Source organism: Choristoneura fumiferana, chromosome 2, assembly GCF_025370935.1.
Source record: "Choristoneura fumiferana chromosome 2, NRCan_CFum_1, whole genome shotgun sequence".
Lineage (NCBI taxonomy): Eukaryota > Metazoa > Arthropoda > Insecta > Lepidoptera > Tortricidae > Choristoneura > Choristoneura fumiferana.
The window spans coordinates 15,182,913-15,203,770 of record NC_133473.1 but is presented as its reverse complement, the minus strand read 5'-3'; the positions used below and the strand labels follow the sequence as shown (position 1 = coordinate 15,203,770).

The window sequence follows — 20,858 nt, the reverse complement described above, 5'->3', positions numbered from 1 at the left end:
GCTTGAGGGCTAAAGTAAACAAGGATTATCTTTGGGCAAGCTAACTTGGACGTTTGGATATGAAAGCGGGAGAAGTTTATCTGTAATTAATTTGAAGGACAATATTTTTGCAGCTGATGCTTTTGATTTAATATAAACGCTACGGCTTGGAGAACCTAAACTTGCATTAGGTTCTCACGCATTTTTTTCGATAGTATTTATTAAAGTAGTTAGGTATTTAAAGATGTCCGGGTCGATTAGTATCACTAGGAACGCAAACCGGTTATTTCTTGTAATAAAAAAAACTAACAATTGTTATATGAACTCAGATGTAATATTTTCAATGTATTATGACATAGTATTTACGTATGGTAAACATTTTATTGTAAAAAAGTAAAGAAACAAATACAATTGTCAAACGTTGACATACATAAACATTATTATACATAGGTACGCGAACTGATCCCTTTTTAGGCATCTTTACCGGTATTTGAAGATTATAGTATTAATTGTTAGCTTAATTTTGTAATATTGGTCGAAGTCTAAACTCTTGTCCCAGAATCCGAACGCAATATACCAACGCTTAAGGTGATGATATATCTGTTCACAGTTCGAAATATAAATCAGGGCATCGACGCCTGCGCCGGCCCCTCGTGAGCTTCGTGCTACGGATACAATAATTAGCTCCTTATACTATAAAACAATTAATTGATTGTTACGTAGATGCTAGATAAAGAAATGGGTATTATTTTTGTGAGATTTGCATAATAGACTTATGGTATTGGTTCAAATTATAGACTTGAGAATTTTAACGCAGATCATTCGGTTCGAAAGAATTTAAAACGTTGGTGCAACTGTTGGGTTTGCTATTTAACACTTAATAGATATTTTGCTACCAGTTGTTTCATTTTTTTTGCATTGAAAACTGACAAAAAACGTGGCTAAACCACTAAACTTTTTAGTTCAGTTTAGAAAACTTTCAATTCTATTTTAAACCGAAACCAATGTTAAATATTTGCAGCGAATTTTACCCGACTGCACGAAGAAGGGTTATGTTTTTATTTTATTATGATGACTGTGACAGACAAATCTTAAATACAGTGCAACTTGAATTTTTACTTTGAAGTTTGACGTCGCGTATTTTTAATGTATTTTTTCGGGTTTCTTTTTATTCAAAATTATGATCATTGGATTATGTTGGAAAATAAAAGTCTTCCAATTTGCCTTTCCAGTTTTGTAGCGCAGAATATAGAATGTGCGAATTAGTGCTACAAAATTCGCTCAAAAAAGCTTTTTTTGGGGACTCCCACAGTAATGTTTGAGAAATCTCGGAATTTCAATTCAAACTTAAGGTCTAATAATTTTCTGCGTGCAAAATCCCGAGTAAAGGCTAGTCTTAAAATAAAATTGCTCTAGCACAGCCATCGTCGTACCACAAGAAGGTTCTTAATTGAAACAATACACTGTCTAATTAGCAACCAGCATCCCAAGCAATCGCCTGCAGCAGCGACGGCCATCTTAAAAACAAACGCATGTTGCCTGGATTGAATTGCGAATTTTGATATCTCAATCTACCGGGTCAGAGACGCCGCGGTCACGACACCCTTCGGTGGTCACGAATACGATCGCTTATTAATTATTATCCGCCCGACAAATTACTTGTGCTCACATTAAGGATATGGAGTGAAGGAGTCATAGTCCAGATTTGCCATAGAGCAAATCTTGGCTTATCTTACTTGGTAATTCGGTGATACTGCGGTAATAAGCTTATATAAAACTGATTTTCTGGTTTATCTAGATAATTAACCGTGTCATTAAAAATTGTAACATAATTAGTTACCTACTTCATTAGCACTCTATTACTAACGACATTTTAGTTCACTTACCAAACAGCGTAGTTACATTATCTTTTCATAATGTTTTACAAGATATATTTGTATTATCTACATCATCGCACTAAACAATATTTTCTCTAGAAATTACTTTTGTACATATGAAAAATATATATTTATGCAAGGACTATGAATAAGACCACACATATGGAAAGGGCAAAAGGTCTCGCCACAGACACTCGGACCGCCGAAATTAAATATAAGACTCACTTGCTCAAGGCTCGGATGCAATCGATTTATGGCATAAGTGATTTCTGACCTGAACAAGCAGAGATATAAGTAGATCAAGATCGCAAAAGGCAACAATAATCATTATTGCCTACTTGATTTATTAATAATATTATGAACCAGAACATTGTTATTTTATTTTATTTTTAATAGCCGTGTTAAGAGTAACTTCAATTAGTTAAGATTATTACAGTAATGAAGTTTTTCTGTGGACAAAGCTTAACGATATTAAAATATGTTTTCTATAATAAAGCTAAACATGACCAAGCCCCGAACATGTGGATATTGACTTAACTAAATAATTTTAGCTGTAGATGACTTACTTTTGTTATGTCCAAAAGAAAGATGCGAAGTTATCTACCTAACCTACCTATTTATCTATACTTAAAAATACATGCATTCGAACATTAGAACCTGCTCCTTTTTTAAGTCGGTTAATAATTATGACAGTATGTTTAATTACAGTGAAATAAAGAATGTGGCTTCTTTAACTTACAAAAACTAGTGAGTACCAAAATTAAAGACGAAAACTAGATTAATTCAAATTTATTAAGGGGATAAAATAGGTGTTAGATATACTTTACAATTTTTACGCGGAACTGAAGTCATTGAACTAAACACGCCTATAGGTAACATTGTATTACATTGTTAAATCATTAACGTATTAAGTTTAATCTGCGGCCGTCATTTCTGAGAATAAAGGCATTTTAAACTTGAGACAAGGAAAACGTCTAATACCTATTAAGATTCCATACCTGTACCAGTATTGTATTATTTTACGCGTACTGGGCTGCCAGGAATTAAATAGCTCCCTTATCTATCAGAAAAATAAACAAGAAGAAAACCTTGAAGGCTCCTGCATTTTAATCTTTATTTAAAAAGGCTACATTCGTTGGATACTAATAAAGGTTTTAAATTCACGAATTCATTGGCGAGTCAAGTGATATCGAACACCAGGATCATGTCTCCAAACATGTACGATTTCTACAGACTGTAAATTAAGCGATCGCAAGAAAAAAATGATGATTTCGTAATAAACTCTACGAATACTTTACAACCAACAACTCCGTAACTTTTGGTTAGTTAACGCGCATAAACAACATCAACGGGAGCAGCGTTCTGAATTACAAAACCGACATACTACTCGTATGCCCGCAGGTGAAACCAGAATGTCCTTATTCGTAGTAGACTTAAAAATATGTGAGTCAGGGCCAGGAATTAGCCTTTGTAAGTATTTTTGCGTCAAAGCTAGAACGGACAGGGGACGCTTTACTCTCGGCGCGGCGGGCGGCACATTTACACTCCCGCTTGCATAAACAGCGAACACAATCGCCTCATTCACAATAGCCGTCCACACCCCTGACACTCCGACGAAACCATTAATTAAAAGTGAAACAACCTTCGTCGCAAAAAGAGAAAAACCAGATGATAAAAGCAGTAGTTACAGGCATGTTCAGTTGTGTTCGCGTTTAGCTGCTTGCGTCTAGATCTTTATCCTTCGTACTTCTTCACTCTTAACAAAACATAAGTTGCAGTGCGAATGCCTCTTATTATAACCTTATACCCAATGAAGTAGGATTGTAATTCAGTGCTTATACTTTTTCCCAGGTGTTGTTTAAAATGTTGGTTTGTGAACATGTTGAAACTTTTGTCGTGTTATCTCGATTGGATCTACTGCTCAGTTTTACGGTAATCGTAGTTCGAACATACTGTTACGTTCTGAAAGTATTTATGTTTATTATTTTTTCCTGGTAGCACATACATTACTGCTTTCGCAATGCTAAATTGTAAGTTTGACGTTTACTATCTTGGCTCTTCCTATTTTTCTCCTATTTTCCAATATTGCCTATAAACATCAAGGTTTTTGAAATAACCGGTAGCTTATAAAAACAGGAAGTCAACATTGTAATTCAATTAACCAAGGAGCAACATTTCAGTGAATGGAACTGTGCCTTGATCAAACCCGGGTCCAATTACTTTTTGCACGAAAATATTTGTATGGACATCGAACTCCGAACCAGTTCGATAGGCATTCACGGGCACACCGTCACATGATTATTAAAAATCCGTATACAGATGATGTCGCGTACTAAAAATTCAAGAGAGCGACTTGAAAACCGTTGCCCCCGCCCAGCCGCAGATGTTCGTCCAGGAGTCGCTAAGCCTCTGTTATGGAATCCTTTCGCATAAACACCGCGACCCATAAAAGCGGTTGGCGACGAGCATCAATTTATTCTTGAAATTAACCTGTCGCAGCGTCGTAAGGCGCCTTCGGACCTTCCAATTCAACGTATTTAAATACCAACTGAGCGAGCCATCCTTAAATTATAGTACTAGCAGCAATGCCACCTGAAAATGAACAGCTTTCAAACGTTTCTGTCGCTGAGTACTTTAAACAAGGAACTTAAAATACAGTACCTACTCATCAATTTTTTTAAATAGGCATGAGTTATGACGCACGTGTACTGCAATCGCTGTAAATTAAAGCAGGTGGTTTCTAATCTGATCACTTAAGTAATTATGAGATGTCATTATAAATTTTGAAACAAGCTAATATGTTTTAACGAATACACAAATGTTTCAAATAGTTATTACGACCTTTTTTATTGGTAGTAAATGAAGCCACTGGCTCTGCTGCTACATAGGTACAAAAGCGTTAAAACCTGATACAAGTACACTTAACAGCGTCAGTTGGTATAATTTTAAAGAATTCATTATTGTGACTACGCTTAGTATCCCACTTGCGTACATTCGATAATGATATCAAAAAGTATATTACCCCGGCAGGAAACTATACTCTATACACAAAATTATAAGGACTTGTTTCTTTTGCTGCTGTTTTTCTTTTTTGATACAAATAATAAAACAAAAGGCGTGGAGTAGCCGCTGTTCACATACTATAAACCGAGCAGTACTTACCCATTTTACTGAGAAAATGAAATGTTAACATGTATGAAATCTTCACCATACATACCTGTTCTGATTATTGTATAGGTACCTACGTATACATTTTTGTAAGTATATTACACCACAAAGTTTTATTTACAATAGAGATAGAGCTTTAAAGTATAATATTTAATATATATTAAAATAAACGCCTCTTCCATACGTACGGCCTTTCCACTCACGGCACGTACCCCATTATTAAAAAAGAGTTTTGTCTTCATTTGTCATTTTATTTCGTTCGCCTTCGTGAAAAATTAAAAAAATATAAAAAGAAATGGTTTGTCTTCAGCTAATTACTTTACCTAGTAATGTCGGTCTGTCTGTTCGTGACCTTTTCACATCTAAACCGCTGAATCGACTTAGATGAAATTTGGTACAGAGATAATTTGAGACCCGGAAAAGGACATAGAATAGCTTTTATCCTGAAAAAAGTCACAGCTCCTGCAGACCAGCGATAAAATAATTCTACGCGGACGGGGTCGCAATCTTGGAAGATCAAGTAATTCATAAAAAAAAAGAATTATTTTAATTTTTTTAATCCGTCTCCACAGCCGCCTCTGTCGCATAGTTTTCAGTAAACCGACGACTCGGGCAGGTGCTCTCCGGGCGCACACTTCTTTCATTAAAATTAATACCTATGTCGCGTGTGCACATTCTTACTCGATAACGCCTTGCCGTAATTAAGGTATGGTTTTAAACCAGCAAACGGGTCCTGGATCGGCGCACGCGGCGGCGCGCGACTGCCACGCGCCTCAACGGTACTTCAAGACATATTAATCGAGAATTTGGCTCCCATCTTTAATTCGCATATCATATCAGATTAAATAATGTAAAGATAAATGCAAACCCCGAACTCTTATTGGCAATCAACTTGAAAACACATTTATGCAGGCTGCTTATTTAAGTTTAAACGCACTGCCGTCAACACACTAATAAATCAATACGACCAAAAAAGCCAGTGAGAACTTAAATAAGGAAACAATACTAATTAGTTACCTATTTAGACCAGTCTGATGGCCGTTGCTAACGAGGGACCATAAACCTATAAACGAATCTTACAACTCTCGTTTGTCGGCAAAACGAGCCGAATTTCCTAAACTAGCCTTATTTATTGACCTCCGTATAACATCCCCACTCGGGTCCTACGTGAAATATAACGTACCCACTAAAAGACAATTCACCTCGTTATGAAGTCGTTCTGCACGCTGTCAAATGGTAATAGAAAACATTTTTATGTTTGTTTGATTAATACTATAAAAAATTACATATAAACACGACAGATACAGACATGAGAAATTTCTTGTCTATTTTCTTTTCGTCTGTATTGTGTGTTGTTCGACTTTCGAAGAATAGTCTGATCTCTGGCGATCGTCACAATGCAGAGCGGAATCAGAGGCGATATCTCGTTTGCGATCGGTGTCGGTGTGTCGACAAGTCGGATACGTCGCGTCGACACGACGACACAGACGTCTAGTGACGTCGAGTGACGTCGGCCGTAGGTGGCGACGTACCACTGTCACAGATCCGATGTCCAGATTACTTTACTGTTTTACAAGCTACAAGACAAGCTATTTGCATTTCGACCAACTCGCCGCATTTTGAAGAATTGATAGACTTCTTTGATACATTTAAATTCGAGTTAGACTTATCTAAGACAGAATCTTTTTTATTATTATCATATATTTTACAAATATTATATCTCGATTTCCTGTTATTTGTGATGTTTACCGCACCCACGAACGTGCACTCGCAACGTTGTCGTTTTGAGGAATGCTTGCTTTATGATTCAGGCTTTTTATTGTACACATCCGTCCACTCATGAGGAGAAACGTAAAACATTCTCTTTATTAATACTTAATACGATCACCCTTTGACGTCGCGATGAATAGGAGTCACTCAACAAGTCGTTAATCAAACGATATTGGATAGGAATCAGGTAGTTCCATTGTGTTACCGGTGTCGGCTAGCTTTTCATTTATGATTTATAGAGCGGTTTAATTTTTAAACGTGGAATTAATAGGTCTTGTTGGTGCAATCTTGAATGAACTATATATACGCTTAATGTTGTGAGAGCTACCGAGCCTCAACACGCGGTTGTTAACGACTTGGAACAAGATGGGAGCTGCATGAAACGACAAATATTATATCACACGGTGAAGGATTCAAGGAAATATTTTTATTGAAAATCCAAAAGTATTTCGGTTAGAGGCAATTTAGTTTAGATTAATGTCGGTAAATGTTAATGTCGCCACGTCATCATACAATAGAGAGTATTTAAGGGTATACCTTTACTTGCCCGAATTTCATGTGCTTTTAATATTCAACCGCCATAATATTGTTTCTTATAAATTCATTTGCACTACTCATTACTTACCATATTAATCAAATGATAGATTCTTTGTTTTCCATAATATTAGTTTGTATAATTTCATTTTTCATAATCATTGTAATACATAAGTATCACATGCCATAATGTCATTTGCCATCAATGTTAATGGTGATTATCGACACTTTATACTGATAAATCCCATACGCCAAACAAGCCTTTGAATTAGGTAAATTTTACCCACATAGGTATTTTTTTTAGAGCAGCCCGGATAATAAAGAAAATAGATAGATTAGTAATAGAAAAAAGCAATTTTAACCAATAATTGTAATGTAAGTTGTTAATAACACTATTTAGTATGGCGTTTGAATATTGTATTAAATAATATTATTGCACTTTCGTATCATTATGGCATTTAATTTTCGGGAAAATAAGAATGTATCAAATAAATTCGCTAGTAAACGAAGCATTCGGGCAAATGAAATTTCGGGCATATGAACTTCGGTAAAATGAAATTATAGCATTTAACTTTCGGGCAAACAATAGATAACCGTATTTAAGATTTGATTAGAAATTAAGTGAATGAACTAGAAAATAGACGTTACACATAAAAAAAGTTTAATTGATTTCTATTTCCGCCAGTATAACACTATACTACTAACTATATACTACACTATATTTGTTTTGTTTTGATGTTGTAATTTTGCTTCTGATTAAACATACAATCATTTTGAGCAATTATCTGGTGGATCCCACACCGTTCAACCGTGTCGTGACAGATGACACTGTTCCCATATTCGTCACCCCTACAATCCCACGAGCTCGCATCTCCTATTTGTTTAATGTACATAATTGTTTTATTTACTGTAATTGGTTCAAATAATCCATAGGTGCGTACTTACCTATATGACAGCACAAACGTTATAACAATATTTACTTTTGTTATAGTCCAGGAAATACATGTGAATTGACCATCTGTAAGTACACAAGGTACCAACGCATATTTCCTGAACTCTACTAGACAAATCTTGAGTTATTGATGTGTTTTTGTTTTTATTTTTCCGATATTACCTGCACGACTATCCAAAATCATCTTACATAAATGAATTATGATCAAACATTATCGGTAAACTTCCGGCATTTAAAACAGATGATTGATAACCCTGAAAACTAAAATGACAGTAGGGTAACATAATTTGTTTTGTCTTAATTGCTCGGTGGGGGTGTATAACTGTCACTTATCATGAGAGCAATAACAACACGTTGGAACAAATTGCCGCGTCCAGTGTGAAACTGAGGGGTGACAACCCTATAAACACAAGAATAATTACTTGTATGGAAATTTATTTGGATTAAAGTTTAAAAGAGACCCAGACTATTCACCGAAAATATTTTTCCCAAGTGATCCATTTCTATACTGTTTTATACGGACTAACGATTTTTTCCGAAACTAGACTATTCGGGACATATTTCAGGACTATCTTATAGAACGATATAATGTTAATTTAGGTAAGTTTTATAACAATCCTGAAGTAGTTGCTTACAGTTTAAACAAAATCGTTCATCCACACATGAAACAGTTGAGAAATAAATTATTTGGGAATCATATTTAAGACGAAAAATTAGAGAAGAAACCGGTTTAAATTTATGTCTCACATTTTCACCTTTTTTTGCTATTTCGAAGTCAACACCAAATATTATTTTTGAAATTAGATGTACATGGAGCATTTTTTATCGTGAACGTAAAAAAAAAGTGTTCTGAATTAAACTTTGTTATGAACTTCTGGTGCACCAGAAAGTATAATATCATTCAATTACGTACCTAGTTTAAAAACGTCGTATAATTGGGTTTATCATTTATTTAGTACATTTTTTAACAAAGTTTGATTACACAACTATGACACTTGAGAATTCGTACATGTTATACTAATGCAGCACCATGGTAAAAACTGTGGTAGCCTAGTGGTAGTGGTAATAGCCTCTCAAGCAAAGGATCGTGGGCTCAAACCGGGGCTTGCAATTCTGAGTTTTCGGAAATTATGTGCAACATTACACCTGAAATTAACCATGATGAAAGAATACATCATGTCGTGTCACCTGTTCACACCTGAAATGCAATGGTGGGTGTGAAGTTCCCAATCTGCACTGGGCCCGCGTGGGAAATACGGCGCAAGCCTTCTCATTCTGAATCCTGGAATCCTGTGGCCCGTAGTAGAACGTACTCTACGCCGAGACGATGTGGTACTATGGTTTCACATTGTTGAATGATCAATCCAGGCCACTTTTCATCAATAGACACAAATAAAACACGCACACGCGTCGCGTGGGTGGCATGATTTGTGACCCGACGAGTCCTCTCAATGCAATCGTTTAGTGTTATTCTTTTTGGGTAATCCCTTAATAGTATAAATGGACGTTAACAAGTCACTTTATAGTAATTTGTATTTATTGTTTGTCGATAACGAATGTTATTATTTCGTTTTTATTGTAGGCTTATTTAACATCTCAACCATTGGTTTAAGTTTAAGTCGTTAAAGTTCGGATTTGGTTGAATGTCTTTAGGAGCCTATATTTATTTTTGTTGTGTTGTAAGTACTCCAAATTGTAACTCTTTTCACTTAATAGTGTATATATCTTAACTTAAAATTGACTATAATTAAAGTGGTAAAAGTTTTTCCATGTCAAAGTCTTTAATGACATTGATATAAGATTGATTTTTACTTGGCCTGTGTAAAAACACTTTTCACTACATCTATATCTGTTTTGTTAAGCTGTAAAGCTGTTAATATCGACGAATTTAAAAAAAATCTAAAATCAATATCGCCTTCACTAGAAGTATTAACCTACATAGAGGTATTAGAGGTAAATGGTACACAGACCTGCGCTGTTTGCAATAAACTTAGAAACTTTTTTTTACAAAAATCGAATATCAGCTATACCTAGCCAAAACTCATATATTTTTGTAGCCAGGCCTTGAAAAGTCAATTTAACCAAAAGTTCTATGTAAATCATAAAAATAATTTAGCCCACCGTGACTGTACATAAGTACATAAGTGTGACCGTACATAAGTGAGTGAAGTTGAACTGTTAACATTCTACGCCTCTCAATATTTCACAGGACCCTAACGGAACCATGACTAATGATTCATCATAATTATATTACACTGGGGATAACGCAATATCTGTGAGTTTCATAGACAAATGTACCGGGTATAAACTGTATACGGCCTCTACTAGGAGTGTGTGGTGAAGGCCCAGCATAACTGGGAGCCAATTTTCATTTATCAAAATATCATTCGAAAGCGGTTCAAATTTCTGGGTAGCTACAAATTACAGGTCAAATTATTATATATATTAAATATTTCTCCTATTGATGAAAGTAATTACATAGAGCTGTATTTTTTACTGTTATCGTATTCAAAATTCGGCTCAATTTAAGCTCTTGTGAATTGTTTTCACAGATATCTTTGTATTTTTTTTTAAATTCGCCCTCAGGAAAAAGTTCATAATATCGACACCTCCCTGCAGGTCATATCCGGTGCAATCACGGGGTCGCAACCCCATAAAATGACTGGCTAAACTGGTGCAATGTGGCTAATTTAAATTAAATGATAGATAAGCGGTCGCTTTTAATTTTATCCTAAATTTAGGCTATTACAGGGTTGTCTTATACCATTGCCTCACTAGATAGCCTCAAGTACGCCTAGCAACAATAATGATAAGTTCATCATTCTTCACTATATTAAGCGTTATTTTGCTGACTGTACATCCATCGTCATCTAAACTATGTACATATCCATAGGTACTAAGTTTCAAGTCGATACCAAGAACTGTTGAAAAGTTTTCTCCTGACGAAATGATCCTGGCCGCACCACCAGGTTTAGTAACAGATTATTGTATAATCTCAAAACTTACTAAAGTATGAAAATGTCAACTTAATTGGATGCCAAAAAGAAGTCAAAAAAAGTTTGCAAAAAAAAACTTGAAACAATAATGACAATACACGACTAAAATTTACTCAGGTTTTTTGTGTCAACGAACTAAACCGTCTGCTCCGTAGGACGGATTGATAAATATTTAGATACATAATAGAGATGTATATACAGGCATAAATCTAATGTTCTGAGGAGCGATCTTATCTCTTCGAAAAACCTTATTCGTTCGATTCATACCAGAGAGAAACTAGTTAAACCCATTTATCTGAATAACTATAAAATGTAAACTTTATTAATACAAAACATACGGGCACATAATATCTAAGGTTATGTTCTGATAGCTATAACTTTTAATAAGGCATCCATACCTCGACGCTAACATAATACCGCTCAAGTGTTAACTAATGAAAACAAATACCACTTGCAGCAGTTTCGATTCAATTAGTAAAGCTAAACGAATCGAATGAGAGTTATTCGATTCACGCAATCGGATTGACAGTAGTCGGTTGCTTTGATCAAAGGGCCGACGAATAAAACAAACTATCGGTAAGAAGTGTAATTCATAGCGTGCTTGCCCGCGGTCTAATTGATGATGGCCGAGACCAACACTGTCACCGCGGCGGCTTCGCTCACACGCCGCAACTGTAACTTCAAATATTTTAATGAATTAAAAATATTTACGTTGACATTCATAAGCGTTATTAATATCGGTATTAGAGATATGTGAATTAATGTGGTGCTGTTCCTCGAGTCATCCGCCACTTGGAGAAGCGATCGAGAAAGCGTAGCACATGCTACGCTATCAAAAGCCCTATCAGACATAACCCGTGGACATAACTTACAAAGGTGGAATGTCATTAGGTTTGATTTCAAAAGTTGAACCTGTGGCACGCGTTAAATAACCCGCGAACCTTTGTGTTCAAGTATGAGGTACGAACTTTTATAAATAATATTTTCAATTGAAACATTGCACACCTATTCAGTGGTCAACGTAGAAAAAACCGGGCACGCGTTATACACTCTTGGGATAGCTACGGTCCCCTCACTACCCCAGGTACGGACCCGCACGTACCGAGGGAAGGGATGATCGAAAATAATAGGGGAAGAGAATTTTAAAATTTATATTTTTTGCAGCCGGCGCAGGTGATATAACTCGTGCGCGCGCGCCGGCGGCTCACTTAAACGCAAAGCTCCGTTCCCGCCACTCGCTTGCGCCCGTCCGAAGCTCCCACGCAACCTTTATCGCTCAGTGCTTTTCTGACCGCCGCGCGGACCGAGCGCACGCCCCTCTCGCCGCGAACGACCGCGTAATTACGATGCTCCAAGAAATACAACTCGCTCAGGGCCAAACAAACTACGTAGTAGTCTCGTCGGGCTACCCGTCCGGCACCTTACAGAAGAACACGATGGAGAAAAGAAATATTCCGATCGCACCAGCTCCTGAAAAAAATTACGTCACGCATGATACCCCACCGAATCTGCAGTACAGGAAGAAAGTGCATTTTAGAACAAATCCTTACACCGGACCTCAAGCCGTGTCGATCGCGCGCCGCAACGCCCGCGAGCGTAACCGAGTGAAGCAAGTGAATGATGGATTTAATGCTCTCCGCCGTCACCTGCCAGCTTCCGTCGTAGCGGCGCTTTCCGGTGGCGCTAGACGCGGTTCCGGGAAGAAACTTAGTAAAGTAGACACTTTAAGGATGGTAGTCGAGTATATTAGATATCTTCAGCAGTTGCTAGATGAAAGTGATGCGGCGCTGGGAATAACTCGGGACCAGGAAAATAGAGAAAATATTCCGAATGGTAGTGCACAGCCGATGACTTCAATGGAAATGGACGATGGCTTTTTCTATGGCAGTAGCTCTCCTTGTTCTGAAAAAGCGGATTCCCCGGCCCCTTCCGAGTGCTCCTCGGGCGTGTCTTCAGCCTATTCAACGGTGGACAGGTACGAGGTGGGAACGCAACAACAGTTAGGACCTATGGATGAAGACGAACTACTGGACGTCATTTCGTGGTGGCAACAAAAATAGCAAATAGGTTAGTGTCACTTGTTACCTTATTTACTTTGATCTTTGTTTCCTAGGTTTATGAAGTTAGTTTAGGTTCTTTATTTCAAAATTTTCAAAATAACATGGCGTAACTTGATAAATTAAGTATATTTTCATAGTGTACAGTCAAACGATTTAATTTGATGGAACTTTTGTAAAAGTTTAGTTAAGTTACTGTTAAATAAAGTTCAATGTAATTTCTGACAAACCCCCATTACACCGACGTCAACTTTTTATCCAACTTTTTCTTATTGTCGTGTTTCTTTGTCCTCAGGTCAATTGGTTGGTCGTGAGAAGTGATGCAAGGACGTATCCCTCCGGAATGTATGTGCATTATTTGTGCATTTAAGTGAATACGAAAAGACTTTTTGGATCTCTAGTCAAAGACAAGTGCCTTAAGGAATTAAGCCTTATCAACTACATTTAGTTTAGCATTAAGAATAGTCGCGTATCCAATGATAAAATGAAATTTTATGTCATAGTTGCAAAGTGGCGAGGCTCTGTTGAAGAATGCTCACCGAAACTGATAAAACTGTAAATATTAGAATAAGCTTAGAAATAAAATATTTATTTGAAGTTGTTGTTTTTTAATACGTTCTTTTCTCACATATGCCTGGTCAAAATCAAATCTTTAATTGACAATTAAATTCACATTTAATTGGTATTTTTTAAATAAATAAAAAACTGATGGGACAAATTCGATTGCAGGTAAAATTGTTTAGAGTACAGTATAACTATCTCCGTTAATATTTTACTCGAGCTCTTGAATGCACAATCGAACCATTTAAATGTTGACGCACTGCTACTACCTAATGTGAAGCTTTTCACAAGAGATGTTATAATTATCTACACAGACAAGAAAAAAATAGAAACTTTCACAGTGAGAAAGTTTTACATACGGTATTGTACCTGAAGTACTTGGTATAAAATGGTAACATGTCTCTGTCACTTCGATGTTTTGGATAACATTGATAAGATCAGCCTCTCATAAATGTCAACATCCCAACAAGTATTCATCGACTATATTTTTGTTCTACGCCTTTTTACACCGCTTGCACTTGACTGAAAATATTGACATAGAACTACGACTTAAATAAAACAGATGCGGGTTGCGTGAGCTGTGTCACCACAGCGCTAAAAAAAAGGTTCACATCGATTTATTTACAAGATTATTCCACAAGATTTATGACTGAAAAATTCCGAGGAAATGACGTAATGTTTATTTGCAAAAGGGAGTCTTAGATGCGTATGCTTATTTATAGATTCGGTTCTATGCATGTTCAAAAAGTAATTCTACTTAGTTCGAAATAAATTGTTGTCAATTAGGTACTATAATAAAGGTTTTATAAATAAGGTAGTCGATATGTTACCTTTTTTTTATATTCCTTGCAGGAATGTAGTCACAAGCAGCTGCAAAGAAGGCTAGCTACTACAAGAGCTAAAATTAACTGATAGATTGATACAGAAGTAGAAATTAAATGTAGGCGCCACGTCACACTGCGTAACTATTAATTTTTTGACGAAAAACACTTAACAATTTCGACCGCAAAAGTTAGAGCTTTTTCTGGATCTTTGTTTTTTTTTATTTAGCTGTATACGTTCGTAGCATTCTCGATGTGTAGGTAAATAGGTAAACTTCGTACTAATTACGATGAAATCCTAATAAGAAAAAAGTATTATTGTTTGCTCAACCTTTAGGAGAGCAGAATCCAGTAACACGCTGACCTGGACCATTTTATAAAAAAGTATATAATTATTATAGACCAAAAAATTACATAGATACAATCCTTTAAAACTACTCAAATTCAAATTTGTTTATTGCATGTCACATTACAGGTGTTATGGTGCTCCCACATTGCCTGTTATAAGTGTTATACAGGATGGCTCATTAGATCGGTCAGTATGCGAAAGTCTGAAACTATAAGACATACCAAGATCTGTTCTTGGGAACCATGTCATCAATTTTAGTAACAAGATTTAAAACTACATTCATACATTTTTTTAAAACTTGTACCTACCCAGCTCGGGAATCGAACCCGGATGGATAAAAAATACAATGCATTTTATTCATTCTATTAGATATCGTGTTTTACATTAACATTTTATTGCATATGACCTATACTATCGATATCCTAATAGAAATAATGTAAGTTTTATTTTTCAAAACAACCGGGTTCGATTCCCGTTCTGAGTACATTTTTTTTAAATCTATGAATGCAGTTTTTCTTGTCACTAACTGTATCAACAACTTCGTATGTGTTATAGTTTCAGAATGAGCCACTTTGTATAACGTTATAAAACACGATAACTTTGTGTAACACTTTATAACTTTTGTTACAACTTGTTAGATGCTTTAAACACTCCCACATTGGTATAAAAATGCGATACAGCATAACACCATATAAAAATTGCGTTTGCAATTATTTTTATAACAACAACAACATTTAAAAAGTTATATAATATGATAACAAATGTTTTATAACGTTATAGAACACTTATAACAGCCAATGGAGAGCACCATTAGGATTATTACAAACCAGGTAAATATACATTATGACGCCCTGATAGGGCACGGCAATATAAATAGGTAGGTAAACAAAGGGTGCTTATTCTTATTGGCATTAATCACACTTTTTAATACTCTTTTTAGGGTTCCGTAGTCAACTAGGAACTCTTATATCATTATAGTTTCGCCATGTCTGTCTATCTGTCTGTCCGCGGGTAAGCTCAGAGACCGTTAGTACTAGAAAGCTGTAATTTGACATGAATATACATATCAGTCACGCCGACAAAGTGGTACAATAAAAAAAATAAAAAAAATTTTAGGGTACCTCCCATAAACGAAAAGTTGGGGTGATTTTTTTTTCTCGACTAACTCTATATTGTGGGTTATCGTTGGATAGGTCTTTTAAAACCATTGGGGGTTGCTAAGACAATTTTTCTATTCAGTGATCTGTTTGCGAAATATTCAATTTTAAAGCGCAAACTTTCATTGAAATCGAGCGTCCCCCCTCTAAAATCTAAACTGTTGGGTGGAAAAAATTCAGAACGGTAGTAAATGTATCAAATTTACAAGGAAAATTATAGCGGCTAAGATTGCTTGAGAATTATTAGTAGTTTAAAAGTAAATAGCAGCCTAAGGTATAAAATATACCTAAACTTGGAAGTATCAGTACATAATACGAAATCCTCAGAAAAATATTATTAGATTTTTTCGTAATGGCTACGGAACCGTACCCTGGGCGTGTACGACACACTTTTAGCCGGTTTTTATATAATTCGATTGTTAAATATTTAAACTAGTATGAGAAAATAACTACCTATTAAAAGAGTAGTGTTCGTCATTATTCAAGCAAAATGTTTTATTCTTATGTTAACAGAGGTTAATACATAAGAGACAGTTGATAAGTACTAATATAACTTTAACCAAATTGAGGGTTTTAACACGCAGCAGGAGTTAGTGCAGAAATAAATTACGCAATTAGGTTCATTTTTTAACATGGTGTACAGCGGTGCATTTTTCCCTTTAAGAAATCAAAATAAATTTGCCAGGTAGTATTAAATGCACCAGTAAGAGACGTTATTTGAAGTTGTCATGTTTTGACTTTTATGGGTTATTTAATTAAAATTGGTATTTCATGTATTTATTTTTTGGCCGCTCTTGGTTTGCCCAGCGTAACTTTTTCAATACTATAATACTTACTAATATTATTTAAATTACTCAACCGATTGTGACGAAATTTGGTATACTTAAATATAGTTTGGGACCTAAGGAGTAATAGTCATGTGGGTTAAACGTACCTACGCAGTGGGTAAGTTTACGCAATTACATACATTTTGGACTGTAATGTATGGGATTACGTACCTACACCGCACTGCGTACGTTTACAACACATGACTCTACCTATTAACCACAAATTTGTACAATTGCAAAAAAATATTCATGCCGGGGCAGGTTAGGTTCCTAATCCTTTTTTGTTCTTTTGTAACCAAATCCACCAAATCTTACAATAAATTGTAAATAAAGCGATAAAGCAACCAGTGTCTAGCAGAAAAAGCTAAGTAATAAAATGACTCATAACGTTGTCTTTACGACGCTGTTCAAGCTTTAAGAAAATGAAACATGAATCACTTAAAATATTAAGAAATATCATTTGAAACGTATAAGTGATAATTTACAGAACTAAAAATAATTACTATGCTCTGAAGATGAGCTCTGATTGAGTTCGAAACGGGTCAGTGTTGTGTGGTGGTGATGATAGTTGGGTTTGTGTGTTTTTACAGTGTGGAGGTGAAGGAGCTGCATGAACCCACATTTGTTGTGTAGACGTAGCTTTCGTAAGGTCGCGGGTGAGCAAAATACCTAATTGTTTTTAGTTCATTGATATAGCCCTCCGCAAAGTAACGCCTGATTCCATAAATAATTGATAACTACTGTCCAATTTCGACCCAAAATCTGTATTGAGTGCTAATTGTTATACACAGCGCGTACCTATCTTCTTAGCAGGAGGCTTTTTACCTTGAATTTTCAAATCATTAATAGTCAAGATGCCTTCGCGATGTGAACCAACGGGGTGAGATCAAACCAGATGGGGTCGCAAGGAAACGTTTCCTAAAAATAATAAAAAATACCTCACACGAACCAAATCAACTATTATTATACGACACGAGGATGAGGGCAGATTCTATTAATTTATAACCAATGTGGGTGGATAAACTGACATTATTTTTTTATTAATCGCAACGTGGACACAACGAATAACTGTTATTTCGGGTTCTTATTAAGATATTCGACTAGTTTAATAACGATACTGTGGCAGAATGAATGGAATTGTGTCGTTAAAATTTTTCTTGATTTTTAGGGTTCCGTACTAATAAGAATAAGTTGTAATTTATTGAATCAAGCGTAACTTTGCATATCATATGAACTAAAACAATTAATTTACTAATTAATTTTAAAGTCACGGATGAGCAAACTAATTGTTTTAGGTCAATAATATGTTAATCACTTAACATCAGGTGAATCGTCTGCTACTACATAAAAAAAAAGTTGTAACGATTAATTTAGGAAGGAAACGGAACTAAAAGAGGCAATACAACCTTTTTCTTGAAACAATCGAGTAGCGTATTATTGGGCTTTTCAGAACAGATTTTGTTCTGAAAAGCCCAATCGTATCTGGGGATATCGATTCACAAATTCTGTTCTGAAAAGCCCAATCGTATCTGGGGATATCGATTCACAAATTCTGTTCTGAAAAGCCCAATCGTATCTGGGGATATCGATTCACAAGTTCTGTTCTGAAAAGCCCAATCGTATCTGGGAATATCGATTCACAAATTCTGTTCTGAAAAGCCCAATAATACACTACTCAGTCGTATAAAAAATAATCCTAACAGAATCACTTTGTTATCTACGTGTATGTTTTTTATCTATATGTATGACCAATAAGACCATTTTTCTCAGGAACTCGTTGAAGTAGAAGTATCGTTTTTTCAAAGTATACTATTATTTTATACAAAAAACGTGTAAACGAAAACATATCGCTTACTTCTCGCTGATATAGAAATTTGGAATTTGGCAAACAAAAATAACTATGATAGTGTGCCAACGAGCAGGCGGGTCACTTGATGGAAAGCAATCACCGCCGCCCAAATACATCCACATCATAAGTTAAATTAGAGCGTTTTCAGATTATCCGATTCGTAATCGGTATCGGACGCCGATACGATATCGGGGCAACTAAAATGTATGAAATATGATCCGATATCGGATCGGATAATCTGAAAACGCTCTTACACATGCGTTGCCGGCCCTTTGAGAAAGGAGTAGGTAGGCTCGTTTTATGAAGATTTAAGACTTTATTATTGCTATATATATTTTATTTTATTATTTTTTGCTTAATTTTAATTTGGCACGGAATCCTTAGTGTGTGACACTGACTTGCATTTTGCTGGTTTTTTTTAAGTAGTTATTATTTTTATTGAGTTATCATAATTTTATGACTTAATTAACTTTTCGCAATTAGTAACGTTCTTATTATACCCTGGAATAGGCTCATTTGCCCAGTAGAATTAATGATTCATTAAATTTAATAAGCTTCCTGAAATAACGTGCGACCGTTTATAGCATTTAATCAGTGAGTAAATGGTACTTCATGATAGTTTTATTTAAAGAGAATAAGCTATTCAATTATGACTTAAATTAAATTTGTCTTAATCCACTCGCCTAACAACAACTTCGTGTAGAAGCAAAGTGTAAAGTTCACAATCAGAGGGCCTACTCCGAAGTTCAAAAATCGAAGTTCGTATCGTACTCCCTCTCGCTCTCGTATTAAATAGTATAAGTGTCAGAGGGACCGAACGACACGAACTTCGATTTTCGAATTTTGTAGTACCTAGCCCTGCAGCACTGGGCCCGCGTAGGAACTATCCAAACCCTTCCACTCAGGGCCTGTGCCCAGCTGTTAATGTGGTGATGATGAACTATGATGTGGTATTTTCTTGAGTAAATAAAATACTTAATAAAAATAAAACAATGTATAAAATATAAATAAATATCATCATGTCAGCCGAAAGACGTCCACAGCTAAACGTAGGCCTCCCCCAAGGCTCTCCACTCAGACCGGTCTTGTGCTTTCCGCATCCACCGCGATCCCGCGATCTTAACCAGGTCGTCGCATCTATCTTGTTGGAGGTCTACCGACAGCTCGTCTCCCGGTCCGCAGACGCCATTCGAAATAAATATATAATATTGAGAAATAAATATAACTAGTGTAGGTAACTAGCACACGTTACTAATAAATGCTACATGTCATATACTTAAGTTTTTAACCTAGGTATATTAGATTTACTTCTCGCGTGCCAATATCAACTAGCCCTGGTATATTTTAAGACAATGGTGTAATTTAAATCAAATGATAAGTTGAAGAACTTCTTCTTTCTATTTTCAACGAAGGTTGACCGAACAAACGTTCGATCTTTAGAGATGGATAGTTTAGCCACTCGCCGAAAATAGTCGTAACGGTTCGTTTTCCTTAAAAAAGTTTTAAGGCCAGATCTAGAATTAAAGAGTTGTGATCTACCAGAGTAAATTTTTCGCCCTCCGTTTTTTGAGTTTTCGAGCTTTCAAAATATAATTTACTTGCAAATGTTAACGTATATATTTGTACGTTGTTTTTTTTTGTTTGTTTTATTTGTAGGTACGTTATTTGTGACTAGTATTTACTGGTCATGAAATAGCTGGTTCCTGTAGGATACAGGTAGATTATTATTTTAGGATCTTAAATACCTAGGTGGTTAATTACTAATTACTTTCAATTTTCTAAACTCTCGCATATAAATGTACCCTCGTCACTCTATGCATGTTTGGCATTTAAAACTAACAAATAAAGAATAGAAAAGATTAATATGCTGACGTAAATTACGGTTGATTCGATTGTTAGAGCTTCTGACAAATTTCTCTATTATTTATGTTTTCGTGTGAGAGCGAACGTGTTACCAGACT

The 20,858-nt window shown here is 35.6% G+C and overlaps 1 protein-coding gene across 1 annotated transcript; it reads left to right on the top strand.

The window, feature by feature from the left end:
• The first annotated feature begins 12,504 nt into the window (after positions 1 to 12,504).
• On the top strand, positions 12,505 to 13,930 carry LOC141445549 (achaete-scute complex protein T3-like). Its single transcript, XM_074111384.1, has 2 exons — positions 12,505 to 13,343; positions 13,629 to 13,930. The coding sequence occupies exon 1, from the start codon at positions 12,623 to 12,625 to the stop codon at positions 13,334 to 13,336; it is 714 nt and encodes a 237-aa protein (XP_073967485.1). The 5' UTR covers positions 12,505 to 12,622; the 3' UTR covers positions 13,337 to 13,343; positions 13,629 to 13,930.
• Positions 13,931 to 20,858: the final 6,928 nt, after the last annotated feature.

Bases quoted from the DNA above. Each gene is read 5' to 3' on its own strand.
- LOC141445549 (XM_074111384.1), top strand. From the start codon at position 12,623: ATGCTCCAAGAAATACAACTCGCTCAGGGCCAAACAAACTACGTAGTA.